This window comes from Urocitellus parryii, chromosome 9, assembly GCF_045843805.1.
Source record: "Urocitellus parryii isolate mUroPar1 chromosome 9, mUroPar1.hap1, whole genome shotgun sequence".
In the NCBI taxonomy this organism is placed as follows: Eukaryota; Metazoa; Chordata; class Mammalia; order Rodentia; family Sciuridae; genus Urocitellus; species Urocitellus parryii.
The window spans coordinates 29,449,813-29,468,828 of record NC_135539.1 but is presented as its reverse complement, the minus strand read 5'-3'; the positions used below and the strand labels follow the sequence as shown (position 1 = coordinate 29,468,828).

The window sequence follows — 19,016 nt, the reverse complement described above, 5'->3', positions numbered from 1 at the left end:
TCTCTTGATTTTGATTTATCACTCTGCTATTGGGTTTTTAATTTCAGCTGAGAGCTTTCAGTTCTCAGGGCTTTCTCTTGTTTTCAGATTGATTGTTTTTCATGGCCCTCTCGGAAGAATACCAAGGGAGGAGGGCCAGGGGAGTGTAAGAGTGGCCTGGTCTCCTCACTGTACCCTTTCCCTGTCCCCTGAGGGCCGCCTCTGAGGTCCCTCATGGCTCCTCCAGTTTGGACTCTGGTGCTGCTTGTGGGGGCTGCCTGGGGCCAGGCTCCCTTGCCCGCCCCTATCTGGTAAGCTGGGCTCAGAGGTGGGTGATGTATCAGGGGGTGGCAGAGGCCTGGGAGGAAGGCAGGGAGCCTGATGGGCTGGGGAGAAGTTACCTTACAAGCAGGGAGAGCACTGATCCTTGAGCCCCAGAGCGTGGAATTGGGGAGAAATGAAGGAGGGTACAGAGCTAAGGAGACAGACTGAGGCTGGGAGAGGAGGAGAGGCAGGTCAGACCCTTGGAAAACAGACAAAACTCAGAGTAGGCCCAACTGATAAGTGAGACTTCAAATAGGAGGCATCTAAGAAATGATGGATGTTGCCGGGCGAGGTGGCACACACCTGTAAATAAGCAGATAGGGAGGCTGGGGCAGGAGGATTCTAAATTCAAAGCCAGCTTCTGCAACTTAGTGAGATCCTAAGCAATTTAGCAAGATCCTATCTCTAAATAAAAAAATATAAAAAGGGATGGAGATGTGGCTCAGTGTTTAAGCACCCCTGGGTTCAATCCCTAGTACCAAAAAGAAAAAGAAAAAAAAAAAAAAAAAAAGGATGGTGTGGTGTCCTGGCGCTGGTGGGTAGGGATGGGGAAGTGGGCTGAACTTGAACAAAGAAAAGAAAGGGCTGTTCTATGTGGGGCAAGAGCCTTCTCTGTGGAATTGGTGAGGTGAGGAGGAAGGATCAGGGAACATCTTTGTTGCCCATTTATATGTTCAGTCGGGTGTAGCTGGCAAGATACCACCCACTACCCACTAGCAACCTGGGATCCATGCATCTCTACTCTCTGGGCAAAAACTTGGGCTATCTAAAAAAAAAAAAAAAAAAAAAAGACCTCAACCCAAAGGAAAGAGACCCCAGTGTGAAAGCCAGACACTGCATGAGAATTCCCACGCCCAGGAAACCGGGTCTGCGATGGGAGGAGGTAGAGGAGGCCTGCTTCTTAGGAGAGTGGGAAGAACTTTAGGGGAAGAGGCTGAAGGTGACCTTCCTGAAATCCTGAAGAAGACAATGCACGCTGACTGTGTGAACGCTGACATACTCAGGGAAAAAAAGAGAGAAAAAAAATTGCCCGTTCATGACTGCTCAGAGAACTCTCAATCAGAGTCTTCTAATTCTCTGGAATAACAAGAGTGATATTTTTGCTTTTTCCAAACCAATCCCAAGGACACAGAAGCCCCAGGATTTGAAACCTGCTGCTCTCAACCCAAGGGAGAAAGGTGAGTTGGAACCCGGATGACTCAGGCCTCCTCTCCCTCCCTAGGACTGAATGCTAGTCCCTAGCCCAGGGTGGCCATTTTTAGTTATCCTTGGGATAGGGCAGTGGCATAAACATGGGACCATTGTGCAAAGGGAGGCCCTTGGACGACAGAGGGCAGAGGGAACGGTGGGGCAGAGCTTCATGTTTATAAGGCAGAGAAAGGAGGGGACAATGGAGCTTTTCCTGAAAGGAGGCAGCTCAGGAAAGGGGTGCAGTCTGGAGTCCGAATTCTTGAATTCCAATCTCAGTCCTATGATGACAACCTTGTTGTCTGGCCCATTCCATTCCCCAGCCCTGAATTTCTCCCCAAAGATCTGTCTCCCAAATCTCTGCTTTGGATCCCCCAATCTTAGTGACAGCCTTCTCTAAGTTTAGTGACCCTGCTGACCTCCATCTCCCAGGGTGGGTCTGTGGTCTTGGCCCCTGCCCTCTGCCCTCTGCCCTCTCTGAGGCCTCACAGGGGCTCTTTCTTTCCAGCCATTATCTCCCAGTGTGATTTTGACGATAATTCCAAACCCCTCTGTGACTGGTCCCAAGAGTTCACTGATGATGGGGACTGGATCCGAGCCAGTGGTCCCTCCCCATCTGGCACCAGTGGGCCCCCTGGGGGGTACCCTAATGGAGGTGAGGGGTCTGTGGGAAGCCTCAGGTTTAGGGAGGGCAGATGGCAGGGGTCAGCAGGGAGCTGGGCACAGGCCAAGGGAGGGGGTGCTGCTGAAGCCTCAGGCACACCTGGGCTCTGAGCAGGGGGTGGGAGGGCAGTGTTGGGGACCAAAGGCTCCAGCATCCTGGGCTCTGCCTCCCCAGAGGGCTACTATCTGCACATGGATTCCAACAACTTCCGTCAGGGTGGAGTGGCCCGCCTGCGCAGCCCTGACATATGGGAGCAAGGCCCATTCTGTGTGCGCTTCGCCTACCACATGTTCGGGCTGTCATGGGGCTCCTGGCTCCGACTGCTGCTATTCATGGGCAAACAGAACAATCGCCCCAAATTGCTCTGGAAACACACAAATACCCAGAGCCCTTCCTGGATACCTACCTCCGTCACTGTGCCCGCAGGACTCAACCTGCCCAGCTGGGTGAGGCCGAGGGAAGAGCCCCAGGGCCATCTGTGGGGGGGGTGGGAAGGGGATGCCAGGGGTATTGGAGGACCCAGAGGGCTGGGGCAAGGAGGGGGTGTGTGGTCCCTGCCATCTGAATTCAGGAAAATCAGGAGCTAAAGGCAAAGGGACAGGAGGCCTGGCCAGGGGGCTCACAGAATCAGGGATTCCCTTGTCTCCCATCCTGCAGCTGACGTTTGAGGGGATGAGGGGCAACACTCCCTACTTGGACATCTCCCTGGATGCCCTCGCTATCCATCGGGGAACCTGCAATAGGGGTGAGTCCCTCTCCCTCCCTCTCACATGCTTCTTTCTTCCTGGCCTCTGCAAATCTATTTTGGCTCAGCACCCAGGTTTCTCATGAGTCAAGACTACTGGCTTCCTTCTGCTACCTCACCCCACACCTCTGATTCCTGAAGAAGCCATACCTCAAGGAAGGTGCTCTTCCAACATGCAGTTGTGGGGATACCTTGTCTAGAGTGACCAACCAGCCTGGCTTTCCCTGTCTCAGCACTGAAAGTCCTGCATCTCAGAAAGCCCTCCCTTCCAAGAAAACCTGGACATTACCACCACAATCCATCTAGTATTAGATGGATCTTTCTAAACTGACCCTAGAGATTGGAGAAAATTCAAGGAAAGGAAAATTTCAGAAGCTGGGTGAAAGGAATCAACACTCATTAACCAAAGGGACTGGACTAAATGCCCCATGCTCATAATCTAACTGACGACCCTAGGAGACAGAGGGGCACTGTCATTCCCAGTTTATAGATGAGAAAACTGAGGCTTGGGCAGGTCAAGTTACCTGTGTCAGGAACGCGGCCCATAGGCAAGGGGCCATGTCTGGCTGGAAAGCCAGCCACGGCTCATCATAGATCTGAGATTGGAACTCAAGAATTTTCTGACTCCAGACTACATCCCTATCAGAGCTGCCTCCTTTCAGAAAAAGCTACATTGTCCCCTCCTTTCTCTGCCTTCAGTATGCATGATGCAAATGTGCAGTTTTGACACGATGAATGATCTCTGTGGCTGGAGCTGGATCCCATCTTCCTCTGGGGCCAAGTGGACACAGAAGAAAGGGTCATCAGGGCAGGCAGACGTGGGACCTAATGATGACTTCTCCAGTCCTGGGAGTGAGTACTGGCCATGCTTTTGTCCTCGGGGCTTTCTAGGCTCTAGTGACCTCTGCACGCCCTACAATAGCTACCATGGGTCTGTGTAGGTGAACCAGAGCAGACTCAAGCCTTTTTCAGCTCAGGTTTCTAGAAGCATGCTCTGAGCACCCCCAGCTTTCCCACTAGCTCCACCTGGTGGACCCAACACAGCCTGCTCCTTACCTCCTTTCTTGGCATCTTTCCTTCCTTCCTCCATCCTTCGATATTTACTGAGCACCTACAACATGCCCGGCAGGGTCTTAGGCTTTTGAGAATCAGTATGCAAAACAGACAGGGAGTGGTGTTGGTGAGGAACAGGGAGACAGATATCAAAACAAAAAAGGAAATTACAGTAAATGACAAAGTTTTGGTGTGACAAGTGCTTTGGGAAAAATCAGTTAAATAAGGGAAAAGGATTGTGGAAGTACAAGGGTAGGAAAGTTGTGAATTTTAACTGGAGTGACCCGGATAGGTCTCCTTCAGATCACAGCTGAATACACTTGAGTTGAGGGAATGAGGCATGAAAATATTAGGAGTGTGGAAAAACATTCCAGACAGAGAAGCCTGCCATGCAAAGGCCCTGAGGTATCCCAGGCCAAGAGGGAAGAAGAGATTTGAAGTATAGCCATGGATCTAGAATGAAGAGACTTAGCTCAGATCATAGGAAAGGCAAATCATATGGAGCCTTGAAGGCCATTGTCAGGACTATGGCATTTATTCTGTGTGAATGGGAAGGGGGCTTTGTAGGATTTGGAGCAGCGGTGTGACTTGATCCGATTTATTTTTGTAGTGCTGGGGGTGGAACCCAGGACCTCTCACACTCTAGACAAATGTTCTACCATTTTGTTAAGAAGCCACTGAAGGGCTGAGACTGAAGCTCAGTGGTCGAGCACCTGCTTAGCACGTGGGAGGCACTGGGTTTGATCCTCAGTACCACATAAAAGTAAAATAAAGGTATTATGTCTATCCACAACAAAAAGTATTTTAAAAAGCAAAAGGATTAATTTTTTTTAAAAAAAAGGAGCCACTGAAGAGAACCCGCAAGAGTAGCCGTTGGAGGATATTTGGGGGGTTTTATTTAGCAGGAATCCAGGCAATACAGTCTTCCTGTTTTTCCACCAAATGCTACATCATGCTTCTTTTCCCACCATCTCTCTGTTCTTTTGCCTGGGGTTTTCCTTCCTCTTCCTGCTGTTCACTCCTTCCCTCTCTCTCCCTTCTCATCTCCTCTCTCAATCTTCTCCACACAGCCCACATTTCCAAGCCTTCAGGGCCCAGCTTTGAAGGTCCAACAGAGCTCACGGGCCCTCATTTCCTTTCTGAGAGTCCACTTCTTGTTTCTTCTCAGGCCTCTCGTCCCTTCCTTTCTGCCAGCTCGCCTTTGCATCTCTCAGCATCGTGTCCCATGCCTAGCAGTTTCAGCAAACGCTGTTTTTCTTTTAGTTTCTCTATTTTTTAGTTTTATCCATCTTGCTCCCATATATAGATATATAAATTTCTTCCTTCCTTCCCTCCCTCCCTCCCTCCTTCCTTCCTTCCACCTGAGCCACATTAAGGCAGGGTCTAAGTTGCTTAGGACCTCGCTACATTGCTGAGGCTGCCTTTGAACTTGGGATCCTCCCGCCTCGTCTTCCTGAGCCGCTGGGATGGATGACGAGCGTCTCTTTATTCTCTTCCATTTCTCACGTCTCCTCGCTCTCTCACTCAGTTTTCCCATTCCTTTCCTTCCAATTGTTTCCATCCTCTTCTCTGCTGTCCCTCTCTGGCTTGTTCCCTTACTTTAGCCTCCTTCTCTGCCCGCACTCTCCATCGCGCTCACCGAGGGGGACGCAGCGGGAGGCTGGCACCTGAACGCACGCATGCGCGGTTGGCACGTCCGCAGCCCCCACCCTCTCCCGGCTACTCGTTACGTCACGGAGTGAACTTCAGGCTGATTGGCTGCCTGAGGGAGCGGATGCGGGGCGGGGGACCTGCGTGCTCTCGTGCGTCGGTCTGGCCCTTCTAACAATTTGTGCGAATGGCTGTGTAAAAAGAGGGCTCGAGGGGTCAGCATCCGAAGCACTAGATTTCGGAGGCTGCTTCTGAGAGGATGCCCGTGTTTCCTAGGGCGGCGCCCTCGTCCTTATCTAGTCCAAGCACTCGAGGGAGGGTGGAAGGCCTCAGCCAGTCGTGACTTGGGGTACGCCCACCTCAGCGCTGCCTGATTCTAGGTGGCTGTTGGGGTTCCCCAGGACCAGGTCCCCATCTCAGGTGGGGTCCTACCCCTGCGTAATACCCCCTTCAATTCCAGCCACCCTACTTTATAGGACTTTTCTTTCATAGATGGCCTCTACATGCTCCTGGACCCCAAAAATGCAAGGCCGGGGCAGAAATCTTCCCTCCTGAGTCCCCCGAGCCGCTCCAATGGCTGTCTGACCCTTTCTTTCTACTATATCCTGCGGAACCGGTCTCCTGGAGCAGCCCTCCTGGTCTACGCTTCCACCTTGGGTTAGCGGCATAGGGGTGGGGGTGGGGGGGTGGGAGGGTGGAGGATGCATTGGATTTCCACTAGCATCTCCCAAGGTTGGGTTGATGGGGAAATAAGCGGGAAGGGAGGAGGAATGTCTCAGGTCTAGGGAAATCTAAGATATGTGGGAGATTTTCCATGAAGTGGAAATGAGGACACTGGATTCTAGAAAAATTGATACATAGAGAGGGAGAGAGAACTGTTTACATTTGGGGCAGCGTGCTTAAATATTTCTTTTGCAACTCACCCTTCTGGGTATAGGTTTGAAGTCATTTTTCAGCTCCTCTAAGCTCACTTCTCTCACCAATTTTTCCATTGTAGGCAGCATCCGGAAACACACTCTTTTTTCAGGACAACCTGGACCCAACTGGCAGCCTACTTCTCTCAATTATACAGGACCGGGACAGATACAGGTACAGAGGATCATGGAGTCAGATCTTTGCACATGGTAGGTACTCCCAAGGCACCAGGAGCAGAGGCCCTGGGTCTCTGAATGGAATAAGGTCAGATCCGGAGCCAAGTTTGGTGGCACAAGCCTGTAATCCCAGAGGCTAGGGAGGCTGAGGCAGGAGGATCTCAAGTTCAAAGCCAGCCTCAACAAAAGCCATGTGCTGAGCAACTCAGTGAGACCCTGTCTCTAAATGAAATTCAAAATAGGGCTGGGGATATGGCTCAGTGGTTGAGTGCCCCTGAGTTCAATCCCTGGTACCCACCCTCTCCCAAAAGAAGGATCAGTTTGGGCTTTGGAGGGCTGAGGGTTTGTCCTGTGTACTTACTCCAGGCCCATTCTCTCTCTCTCCAGTTTGCCCTGGTGGGTGTGTTTGGAAGGATCCCAGAGCCAGCGGTAGCAGTGGATGCAGTCAGCCTTGCTCCCTGTGGGGGTGAGAGCAGGGCTCTGGGAGGCCCCCTGGAGTTGGGGATGGTAGGGACAGCAATGGAGAGCACTGCCCCAGTTTCTCAAACCTCCCTCTGGACCTACTAGACAGCTTTCCTCAGTGCAACTTTGAAGACAAAGCCCGTCCCTTCTGTGACTGGACCCATAAACCAGAAAGTGGCGGACAGTGGTCCTGGGGAAGTAGAACTATTCTCAACAACATCACAGGCCTTGTGGGTGAGTTCTCTTATCAAGGTGAGGAGATTGAGGACCTCTCAACTCAGTGAATTGCTGAATCTGCAATTGATGGAGGACATTGGAGGTGGTGAAGGGAAGCCAGCAGTGTTTATTGGGAAACTGTTATGGGCCCAGAGCTGAAGAGATGACAGTAGACACAGTTAAGGGTTCTCATGGCTGTAGGATTACTGCAATTCCCTAAGAAAATGAGTCCTCCCACTTCATTAAGTCTAAGCCTTCAAAACTGACAATCTCATATCTCAGCCGAGGCATTGATGGGTGCATTTATGGAGTCTAGGTTGCAGGTTTTGTTTTTTCCCCCCATATTCTCCAGTTAGAAATCCAAAGTCAGTAGGAAACAATGCCATCATGTGAGGTGTTTGGTTACTTGCTCAGATGCCCACTTAGAAAGCCAGAAATAGCAAGTAGACTTGCTGTTGTGCCGGTGTCTCATCTTGCTGGCTCCCCTCTTTTTCCCAGGGAATCATTTTATCTACTTTGAGGTGGACAAGGTCTCCAAAGCAGGGCAGTCTGTCAAACTGACCAGCCGGCCCTTCTGTGCCCCCGGGGATATCTGTGTGGAATTTTCTTACCACATGAATGGCCCTGGAGAGGGCAGTACACTCATTCTCCTGCTGAGCAGCCCTGCTGGAAGTTCCCCTTCTTCTCTGTGGAACCGAGTTGGGCCCCAGAGCCCTAGCTGGCTCAATGCTTCTACCACCATCTCTTCAGGACACCGGCAGCCCATGCAGGTGAGAGATGGAGAGTGGGCCCCGTATGTGTCTGCATGGCCTGTGGTAAGGGGATTCAGAGCTAGGTGTGGGACTGAGAAGGTGGAAAGGGAGCAGAGAAGAGATGCATGAAGGATTCAAGGCCCTGGGTAGGTTGGACCGTTGGGGTGCCAACAGGTAGTGGACACGCCTGGCAGAGTTGTTGAGTTGCCATGGAGTCTTTTCATTTCTCTCTTCAGCTGATTTTTGAGGCCATCCGGGGTAGCAACCCCGCTTTTATTGTTGCTGTGGGTTTCATCTTGATCGGTCAAGGTTCTTGTCGAGGTAAGACAAAACCCTGGGCTCTAGGAAGGGTGCTAGGCCCTGGCATGATCACCCTGGCTCCTCTATAGGAGCTGTGTAAAATGCAAGTTCTCTTGTGCCTAGGACTCACATAGCGGATGTGTGTTTCTATGTCCTTCCCACCTCTACTGTCCCTGTACTGTCAGGATGCTTGCTTGAGCGAAGGTGTCTTTGATGCCATGAATCTCTGGAGCAGCATCCAGAACGCTTTCCCTAGTGATCCTATAGGCAAGACCTGTAGACTGGACAGGTCTTTCCCCTCCTCGTCATTTTTGTGTTTCCCGTACCTGGCACAAAGCAGGTGTATGTGGGGAGTGCTGTTTGTTGAGTGTTTGTTAAGTGAGTGAAGTTGTGGGTTGGGAATGAAAAGAAAGGCCGGTCCTTTGAGCCCACCAACTCCGGCTGGCTGTGAGTGAAAAGTGGGTGATATGATTTTGACTGAATTCCAAGGATTTGTTTTTCTTTGTAGCCACAACAGCAGCAGGGCTTTCTACCGCATCTCCAGGTTCACAAACTGAATCATTTGAAACCAGTGTCTCCACAGAAGCACCCACCACTACCACAGAGAAACCCACTGAAACCACTGAGGAAACCACCACCCCCACTACTACCACTACCCCCACTACTACCACTACCCCCACTACTACCACTACCTCCACTACTACCACTACTACCACTACCACCACTACCACCACTACCCCCACTACTACCACTACCCCCTCTACTACCACTACCCTCACTACCCCTACTACCCCCACTACCCCTACTATCCCCACTACCTCCACTATCCCCACTACCCCTACCACCTCCACCACCTCTACCACCTCCACTACCTTCACTGCCTCCACCATGAGACCCTTTGTCATCACCATCGAGATAACCACCCCCACAGAGCAAGTCACTGATATCACCGAGGAGATCACCACTGCCACGGAGGAACCCACTGAGGAAATCACCACTGCCACAGAGGAACCCACTGAATTCGAGGAGACCACCTCGGCCACAGAGGAACCCGCTGAAACCACTGAGGAGATCACTACCACAGAGGAACCCATCGAAACCACCCCGGAGACCACTACCACCACCACAGAGGAACCCACTGAGACCACCCCGGAGACGACGACGACCACCACCACCACCACCACCACCACCACCACCACCACTACCACCACAGAGGAGCCCATCAAAACCACCCCGGAGACCACCCCCACCACCACAGAGGAACCCACTGAAGCCGCGGAGGAGACCACCGTAGAGGAACTTCCCGAAGCCACTGAGGAGACCCCCACCCCGGCGGAGGAACTCACTGAAACCACAGAAAAGCCCTCAGCTTGTACTGAAGAATCCTGCCCTAGTACATCGGACCTGCCCGCTGGGCCATCAGTCTTGGTGAAGCCTCCACACTTTCACAAGAGCACCACTTCCCCGACTACCACCACCTCTATGACCACTACCACCACCACTACCACCACCCCCAAAACTACCAAAGGTATATGGGGACAGAACTGGGCCAAAGAGCTGAAAGTAAGAGACAGCGAGTAGGACAGAGTCGGGGAGAGGAATTCTTCCAGTGGGAAGTCAGCCTTCTTATGGGAAGATGGCCCAGTCCCATCCCTCCAAAGATGACAGCTTTGGAAGAATACTGCCCAGAGCTGTAGGGACATGGGGCAGGAGTGGGTGGAGGCAGGTGGGCATGAGCTCCAGGCTTTCTTCCTATCCTCCTTATGTTTTATGGAGAGAGTTCATATACCATATAACTCACCTTCCTACCCTACCCGCACACCTGGGTCCTCACTGCAGTTTTTTGGGTGCTGGAAATCAAACCTAGGGCTTCATACATGCCAAGCATATGCCCTACTACTGAGCTGCATCCGCAGCCCCTCACCCTTTTAAAGTCTCTAATTTAATGGTTGGAACATATATTCATAAGCTTATGCAACCAGTATTCCATTCTTTCTTTTAAAAATTTTTTGGTTGCAATGGAAATAATACCTTTATTTCATTTATTTATCCTTTTTTAAAATATATTTTTTAGTTGTAGGTGGACACAATATCTTTATTTTTATTATTTATTTATGTGATGCTGAAGATTGATCCCAGGGCCTCACACTTGCGAGGCAAGCGCTCTACCACTGAGCCACAACCCCAGCCCCATTTGTTTATTCTTTATGTGGTGCTGAGGATCCAACCCAGGGCCTCACAGTGCTGGCAAGCGCTGTACCACTGAGCCACAACCCCAGCCCCCAGTATTCCATCTTTATTTACATTTTTTTTTTATCCCAGAAAGAAACCCCATAAGCTCCTCCCTGCTTCTTCCCAGTCCCTGATGACACCGATCTCCTTTCTGTAACCATGGATTTGCGTGACCTGGACATTTCAGACAAATGGAATCCTATGTGAGCCTTTGTATCTGTCCTTTGTCGCTGAGTACGATGTCATCAGGTCCATCCATGTTGTGGCTACATATTCCTTTTGATGGAGGGACAATATGGGCCTACTTCTTAGAGGAGAACTTGAGTTTGGGGATGGGGGAGAGAGAGGAAGGCCCTGGGAACAGCTCCAGAGTGAAGGTTTGATGAGATCATGTTTTGCCTTTAGTGAAGTGCTCCCCAAATTCCCACTATGAATCCTGTGCCTGCCCTGCATCCTGTGAGAACCCCAAACCCAACTGCAATATACTCTGCCAGCCAGGCTGTGTCTGCAATCCTGGTTTTTTGTTTAATGAAGACAAATGCATCAATGCCTCTTCCTGTGATTGTGTCTACGGCAAAAGCTACTATAAGGTAAGTCCACAGGGATGCTGGTTCCCCTGAGGGAGACTGATGGTGGAACACCTGGGTCCTCTCTGCATTTGTGCACTGGGATGAGATGAACTTGGATCGTCCCCAGGGGTAAGCTCAAAGCTGTGGCTTCACAGTGACAGAGTCCTCCATTCAGCATGGGTTTTGTTCTTGTTGTTTTGGTTTTGTGGTGCTGGTGATCAAACTCAGGGCCTTGCTCAAGCGAGGCAAGTGCTTCACCACTGACCTTTACCCCCATCCCTCAGCCTGTGGTATTTTGATGATTCTCTCTGTTCATACCATATATCTGGGGTACGCGCGTCTTTTGGCACACCGTGATGCTAATCTGTGCTGATGAGCTAGTCACTCATGGTCCCTGGCTCCATCCCCAGCACCGAACCAGCAACAACCAAAATATGTGGAGAGATTTCTAGAATTCTCTTATGCCAAAGAAACTTGCAAATCCTGAAATCTTGGTAAGCTCAAAAGACAGAAGTCACTAACTCTCTTTGCCTCCCTGAATTGATGGTCTGCTGGGGAGATTGAATAGAGCACAGCTCCAGAGGGAACAGGCTGTGAGCCAGAGCTGTTTGGTAGGAGTGGCATGGGGGTCATGTTAGGTTGCCTAATAGCCATGATAAGAAAGCGGAAGGGATGAGGCTGATGGTAGAGCTCTGAGGCAGCACACACAAGGCCCTGGGTTTGAGCCCCAGCACCACTGGGAGGAAAAAAAGCACAAGGAAACATTTTTTTAAATAAATTTAAAAAAAAACACAAGGAAATTGGTAAAATTCATTTCAATAATCTATAGTCTTCCCTTGGAACCAGGAGAGATTTGTTCCAGAACAATCCTCCAAAATCCTAAAATCTGCCCAAGTCAAGTTCCTTATATAAATGGCATAGCATTTACCAACATATACAGATCCTCCTGGACTGTTTGAATCATCTCCGGGTTATTTATAATACCTGATGCAGTATAAATGCTATGTGAATAGTATTGTTTTAGTAGTTGCTAGGAGGTACATGTTCAGTACAGATGCAATTTTTAAAAAAAATTACCTTTCATCCTCTGCTAGTTGAATCTGCAGGTGAATCTCTAGCTATGGAGGGCTTACTGTACTAAATTTCACATATTATCATTTCAGTGTTTAATCAATAAAGAGTTACTAGGGCTGGGTGTGGCTTAATGGTAGGGCACATGCTTTCATGTGCAAGACTCTGATGTTGACTCCCACACTGGGGGTAAAAAAGAGACTAATTGATGAGATGGTTAATTTTAGTTTTTTTCCCTCATGCTAAATCTTCAAAATCCAGTGTATATGTTACACCTATAGCATATGTCAGTGTGGACTGGCCATGTATCCAGAGCTTAGTAGCATGTGCCTGGTGGCCTAAGTGACGGGGCAGGTCTAGAGTCAGGCCAAGCAGAGCTTGTGCCCAGGCTGGGTTCATTCACTGAGTGACCTTGGGCAATTTTCTTTACCTCTTTAAACCTGTTTCCATATCTATAAAAGTGTGCAAAATAGGATTGTTGTAAAGATGCAATTAAATCCTGACACATGCAAACTACTTAGTAAATGTTCATTATTATTATAACAATTTATGATAAATATCATATGCAGCCTATTAATTAAGTGCATTAAGCTATTCATTAGTACCTGGTGCTGCCCCTCAGCTGCAGGTGTTCTGCCCTTTGGCGTCAGAGCTCCTACTTCCCTCTTCAGGGACTGCTTCCTCCTGTACCCCTTTAACCAGTCTCCTGGGGCTCCCTAAATGGGTGATAGGTCTAGGTTCAGCAACAGCCTGGGCAGAAGGATCGTCGTGACCATCAGTATCAAGGGTCTCTTCACTGTCCTGGGATGGCATAGACGCATTCAGCAAATGTCCATTATTTAGTACTTTCTACCCACCTGGTATGGAGTCACCATGAACGTGGCAAGCTCCTTGGCTGTCTTCTTCTTTTTTTTTTTTTTTTTTATTGGTACTGGAGATTAAACTTGGGGGCACTCAACCAGTGAGCCGCACCTCCAGTTCTATTTTGTATTTTATTTAAAGACAGGGTCTCACTGAGTTGCTTAGCAAGCCTCAGCATGCTAAGGCTGGCTTTGGATTCGTGATATTCCTGTCACAGCCTCCCGAGCCACTGGGATTATAGACATGCACCACTGCACCCAGCAGCTCCTTGTCCTTCTAATGCTCTCAGATTTAGAGGGGCACACATTGGGCCTTGGTTGACTCTTCCGCTCAGCAATTATTTATTTATTTATTTATTTATTTATTGGTACTGGAGATTTAACCCATGGGCACTTTCCCATTGAGCTACATCTCCAGCCTTTTTTGTTCGTTTTTTAAAATTTTGAGTCAGGGTCTCACTACATTGCTTAGGGCCTTCCTAAGTTGCTGAGGCCGGCTTTGAACTTGTGATCTCCTCCAGTCTCAGCCTCCTGAGCTTCTGGGATCATAGGCATACACCACCATGCCTGGCTCAGCAAGTACTGATTGAACGAGAGTTTCTATTGTGACATGTTGGGGCCAAGATGGTGTGTAAAGACAGACATAATCCCTGCTTGGGACACTTATAATCAATCATAAAAGAAATCTAAAAGTGCAACTGTGGGAAGTCCTTGGAAGGAAGGTCCCCAGAGATGTGAGGATGACCTTGTCAGGGGGTCTGGGCAGTCTTTCTGAGAAAGCTGTCCTTGAGCTGAACTCTATTGGTTGTAGAAGAATGAATTAGAAAGACAGGGAGGGTCGACACAGTGGTCCATGCCTGTAATTCCAGCCACTTGGGAGGCTGGGAGGATCACAAGTTCAAGCCAGTCTCAGCAACTTAGCAGGCCCCTATCTCAAAATAAAAAATAAAAGGGCTGGGGAGATAGTTCAATGGTTAAGCACCCCTGAGTTCAATCCCCAGTGCTACACACACATACACACACCACACACACACACACACACACACACACACACACAAAAGATGGAGAAGGAGGAGAAAGATGGGAAAGGAAGAGCCTTCTAGGATGGGAGAATAGTACATGCAAATGTCCTGTGGTTGGAATAGGGAGTGCAGACAAGTTTAGGTGTGCACATTGGGCAGCACCCTCTTCCCTGGGTAAGGTAGAGGAGAAGGTGGAGGCCTCAAGAACTATGGCTCTGTAACTCTAGATCCCTTGCTCCCAGTTTGGGCAAGAATGGTTCAGCCCCAACTGCACAGAACGTTGCCAATGCCTTGCTGGCAGCCGTATGGAGTGCCATATCTCTGAGTGTGGATCACACACAGTGTGCCAACTGAAGGATGGCGAGTATGGATGCCACCCCTATGGTGAGTACCTCCTTGCATGCTCTCGAAAGGAGTATGACACCAAGATCCCAAGCTGTCTTTGGAGCAGAGGAGCAGGGGTGTGTCACCAGCTGGGAGACTTGGGGTATGGGATCCAGCCTGACTGGGCAGTGGAAGCAGCTTCCTGGGTCCTCCTTTCTCCCCTCTGTAGGCACTTCCACCTGCATGGTCTATGGTGACCCTCATTATGTCACCTTTGATGAGAGGCACATCAACTTCTCAGGCAAATGCACCTATGTCTTGACTCAGCCCTGCCGAAACTCCTCAAGTAGGTCCTGAGGGCCTGAGGTCAGAGGAGGGGGCTCTGAGGGGCACAGTGGTGGCCAGCAGGACAGGGAACAGAGGAGGGACAAGACAGGGCTGGGAGCAGAGGAAAGGAAGAGGCCATCCTGGAGCAAGGTCCTCTTAAGGTGAGGGTGGAAACCATCCCCTCCCCATCCAGAGCCAGGAGTCTAGGGCTTTTCTGGGGAAAATGCAGTCTGAGATATCAGTTGTGTCCTCAGCCAGCTCTTATTGAGGGCCCATGTGACACAGTGGCAATCACTGTTGAAGAGACTAGTGAAGGTGCACAGATAGCCTGGAGGGTGTCACTACACACAAGGGGAGATGCAGCGGTGCAGGCTGTTCTGGAGGAGGGTAGACATCCACCCCTTCCTGCTTGTGTCCTGCCTCCTCTCCTAAACTGCAGGGCCTGTGTTTTACCCACAGTGCCAGGCTTCGATCCATGGCACACACTTGAGATATTATTACTGGGCTGGTGTGTAGCTCAGCAGTAGAATTGCTTGCCTAGCATGTGTGAGGCCCTAGGTCAAATCCCCAACACTGCAAAAAAAAAAAGAAAGAAAAGTTTACTGAATGAGCCCTTCTCCCACCCAGACACATTCTTCAAAGTCTTAGCCAAGAATGAGGAATGGGGACCCAGAGGACTGACCTGCCTGAGCAAGGTTCATGTGATCCTGTCTGAGACTACCATCACCCTGCTCAAGGGCAGACAAACACTGGTGAGCCCCATCCCCCATCCACCCCTGCTGGGGCAGCTAAATGTGACCAAGACCTGCTCCTGGTCAGCCCCAGCCCAGTGGGCATTGATGGTGAGGCTCCAAGCCGCTGTGGTGGAAGAGGTTGTTGGGATGCCGTGAAGGATGTTATACCTTGTGGCTGTGGATACGGGAGTCTTGGGGTCTTCCTTGATCCCCCTGATCAGTCTCTCTGCCCCTTCCTCTGCCAGGTTAAGGGTCAGCGAGTCACCCTCCCAGTCAGACCTTCTAAAGGTGTCATCATACGTCCAAGTGGGCGGTTTGTGAAAGTGAAAACAGCATTTGGTTTGCTTATAAAGTGGGACGGCCACCAGCAGCTGTTTGTGACTATGTCCAGGTGAGGGAGCATCCCCGCCAGGCAGCTGAGGCTTCTCCCGACCAGGGCTCCTCCATCCACCTCCCTCTTTTTTCCATTCCAAGCACTAGCGCTCAGTCACTTCTGTTCCTCCCAAAGGGTAGGAAGCACCTAGCTCAAGTGGTCGGCCTTCCCTTGGACGGGGAGACAGAAGGAAATGGTTTCCGCACAGTGGAATAATGGCAGGATATACACACAATGCCTTGGGAATGTTCTAGAGGAGGAGTTGCTCACGTGCCCTGGGGCTGTCTTCTTGGCTCCCCAGATGGACAGACAAGGGAAAGACAGACTTTTTAGACCCACACACGTAGAGCGAGCCCGAGTGGTGTAGAGCCGGTAAGGTCAATCATGACCGGATGTTGGGGCTGAAGAGAGACCACACAGCTGGCTCCAAGTCTCGTGTGCCTGGTGTGCCACCCATGTCAGGAGTAGGTCCTTCTCTATCCCCTTTGAGCCTTCTCCTCCGGGCCTGCAGCTCATTATCCCCTCCACTCCAGTGACGGAGGCCCCTTCACCCCATTCATGCTCCCCCCTCTCCTGGGTCCCACAGTGTGTTCTCAGGCAAACTCTGTGGTTTCTGTGGAAACTTTGACGGGGACAGCAGCAATGACAACCTGAAGCCAGATGGTGAGCCAGCTGAAGACGATGAGGATCTGGGGAACAGCTGGCAGACCGAGCAGGAGTGAGGAGACCCCACTGGGGGCCCATGGGCTGCTCTCCTTCCCCACTCTCTCACTTTGGGCCCTTTTAAAACCAACCAGAACCAGGTGTGATGGCACACACCTGTAGTCCCAGCTACTCGGGAGGCGGGAGGATTGCTTGGATCCAGGAGTTCAAAGCCAAACTTGGCAACATAGAGAGACCCCCTCTCTTTTTCTCCCTGGAGACTCCAGATTTTCCCACCTCCTTTGGGCACAGCCTTGCTGACAAATGGCATAGGGCCCCAATTGGAAGTGAGCCATGGACTTCTTTAGCATTTGACTGGATCTCTTTTAGGTGCGAGGGTATCGAGACACGTACCCCAACTTGTGGGCGAGCCTTGCAGAGCACTATGTCAGGGTCCAAGTTCTGTGGCCAGCTTGTCAGCTCCAAAGGAGTGTTTGAGTATGGAGAAGGGCAGGCGGGGCTGCTGGGCACCAAAGTCCTCCAAGGTGGAGGCTGGGAAATGCCACTCCCTCCTCCCCTCTAATCTGGGCTCTTTCCTCAGGGAATGCCAGCTTCATGTGAAGGTCTCTTCCTTCTTTGACAACTGCATGAATGACATGTGCAACTTCCAGGGCTTCCATCTCATGCTTTGTATCCATCTTTCGTTCATGACTGCAGCCTGCCAGCACGCTGGCTATGCCGTGAAGCCCTGGAGGAAACCCCAGTTTTGCCGTGAGTTGTGACTGGAAGCTGGGGAGAGGACACCTCCCTGCAAATGCAGAGAGGCCATTCCCATGGGCTTGGGATGCGTTGAACCTCCCACTTCACCTGAGGTCAGGAAAATGGGCAGAGTTGGGAGCATCCCTGAGATAATCACAGTCACTTGCAAACTCAACAGTAGCCTTGTAGCTACTGATGCTGCACAGGACAAGTACACGTGTGTTCACATGCCTGGCCAGTTCCTCTGATATGGGCAGACCTGAGCTAGAAGGGCACCAAGCTGCCTTACAGCTCCAGGGATGGCTGGGCTCTCTGGGAAGGTGCTTTAGAGCTGACCCAGCCCCTGGACTCGGCCTCTCCCTGCATGCCTGGGGCATGTCTACACAGCAGTATGGTTGAGGCTGTACTTTTATGGCTCAGTCTGCTTCCATGAAAGTCCAAGGTAACATCCAGGTGACCACCTCTTAGCACAGACAGCTGGCCCTGTAGGCCCTAGGAGTCAGTGGGCTCCTTTTTAAAGCCTCTCTACTAAAGATTGGCGGGAGCCTTTCTAGCTGGGGACTTCCAAGCACATTCTTCCCTTTTCTGCCTCAGTCTCACCTGTCTCCTTACTTGAGCTTCTCCCTCCACAGCCCTGATCTGTCCAGCCAATAGCAGTTACTCTTTGTGTGCCGATCCATGCCCGGACACCTGCCATTCGGGATTCTCTGACAAGACCTGCCCAGACCACTGTTTGGAGGCCTGCGAGTGTAACCCGGGCTTCATCCTCAGTGGCCTCGAGTGTGTCCCTCCATCCCAGTGTGGGTGCCTTGACACTTCAGGAACCTACTTCAAAGTGAGTGGCTGGGGTGGGTCTCTCAGCCCTGGAGCCAGGGGGCACTTGCTCCCTGGGCCAGGGTGAGAGGCCAGAGAGAGAAAGCAGGGAAACACAGGAGGGCAGGGGATTTAGGCCTGGGGTTTGGGAAATTCTGACCCTGATCTAATCTCCTTTTGTGTGTGTGTGTGTGGTGCTGGGGATCAAACCCAGGACCTTGAATTTGATCTGCCATTGAGCTGCACCATGGAGCCCTCCAAGTTCCCCTTTCTTCACCTCTAGTCCTTTCCACACAGGCTGGGATGACATCATGGCACGCTCTTTCCCATGATACCTCTTAAGAGTCTGAGACCCTGTCCCCTCCCATCATCCCTGCTGCCGCTCTCAGCTGTCATTTTACCGATCATTTTGCCCAGATTTTCCATCCTCTGAAATCCTGAGTAGTTCTGTGTCTCACCTGTGCTGTTTTCAAATCTTGTCTCCTCTGGAGGGTCCCACTCTGCAGAAGGGCCTGTGTCTCTTTCTCTGCACACCTGTTTTCACTCTTCTCAGAAGCATCACTGAGAACTAGGCTCTGTGCCCAGCTCTCACCAGAGGTCTGGCAATGACACCAGTCTCCAGAATAACCCTCTGCCATCTGATGTTCACCTGGCCATCCTCCATGGCCCTGCTCCAGGCTGGACCCCCAAATGCTCCCAGTCCAAGTCTTGCTGTGGCCACCCCCCCCCCTCACTTGGTGCTGAAGATCGAATCCAGCCCTTTGTGAGCAGAAGCAGGCACTCTACAACGGAACTGTACCCCGTGCCATGCTCTGACCTTTTCCCAGTTCCTTTTATACCCTGCTCTACTTCTCAGCCTCTGCCTG

The 19,016-nt window shown here is 50.9% G+C and overlaps 1 protein-coding gene across 1 annotated transcript in view; it reads left to right on the top strand.

Moving 5' to 3' along the window:
* The first annotated feature begins 1,339 nt into the window (after window positions 1-1,339).
* Zan (zonadhesin) overlaps window positions 1,340-19,016 on the top strand; it is a 35,871-nt gene continuing 18,194 nt past the window's right edge. Inside the window, 22 exon segments of the mRNA XM_077802892.1 lie at window positions 1,340-1,481; window positions 2,000-2,146; window positions 2,330-2,601; window positions 2,813-2,900; window positions 3,600-3,752; window positions 6,096-6,260; window positions 6,601-6,692; window positions 7,082-7,160; window positions 7,262-7,390; window positions 7,871-8,142; window positions 8,361-8,445; window positions 9,008-9,462; window positions 9,640-9,952; window positions 11,062-11,246; window positions 14,421-14,562; window positions 14,732-14,848; window positions 15,457-15,581; window positions 15,809-15,954; window positions 16,523-16,654; window positions 16,969-17,076; window positions 17,180-17,349; window positions 17,970-18,172. Coding sequence (XP_077659018.1) covers window positions 1,340-1,481; window positions 2,000-2,146; window positions 2,330-2,601; window positions 2,813-2,900; window positions 3,600-3,752; window positions 6,096-6,260; window positions 6,601-6,692; window positions 7,082-7,160; window positions 7,262-7,390; window positions 7,871-8,142; window positions 8,361-8,445; window positions 9,008-9,462; window positions 9,640-9,952; window positions 11,062-11,246; window positions 14,421-14,562; window positions 14,732-14,848; window positions 15,457-15,581; window positions 15,809-15,954; window positions 16,523-16,654; window positions 16,969-17,076; window positions 17,180-17,349; window positions 17,970-18,172 — 3,720 coding nt within the window.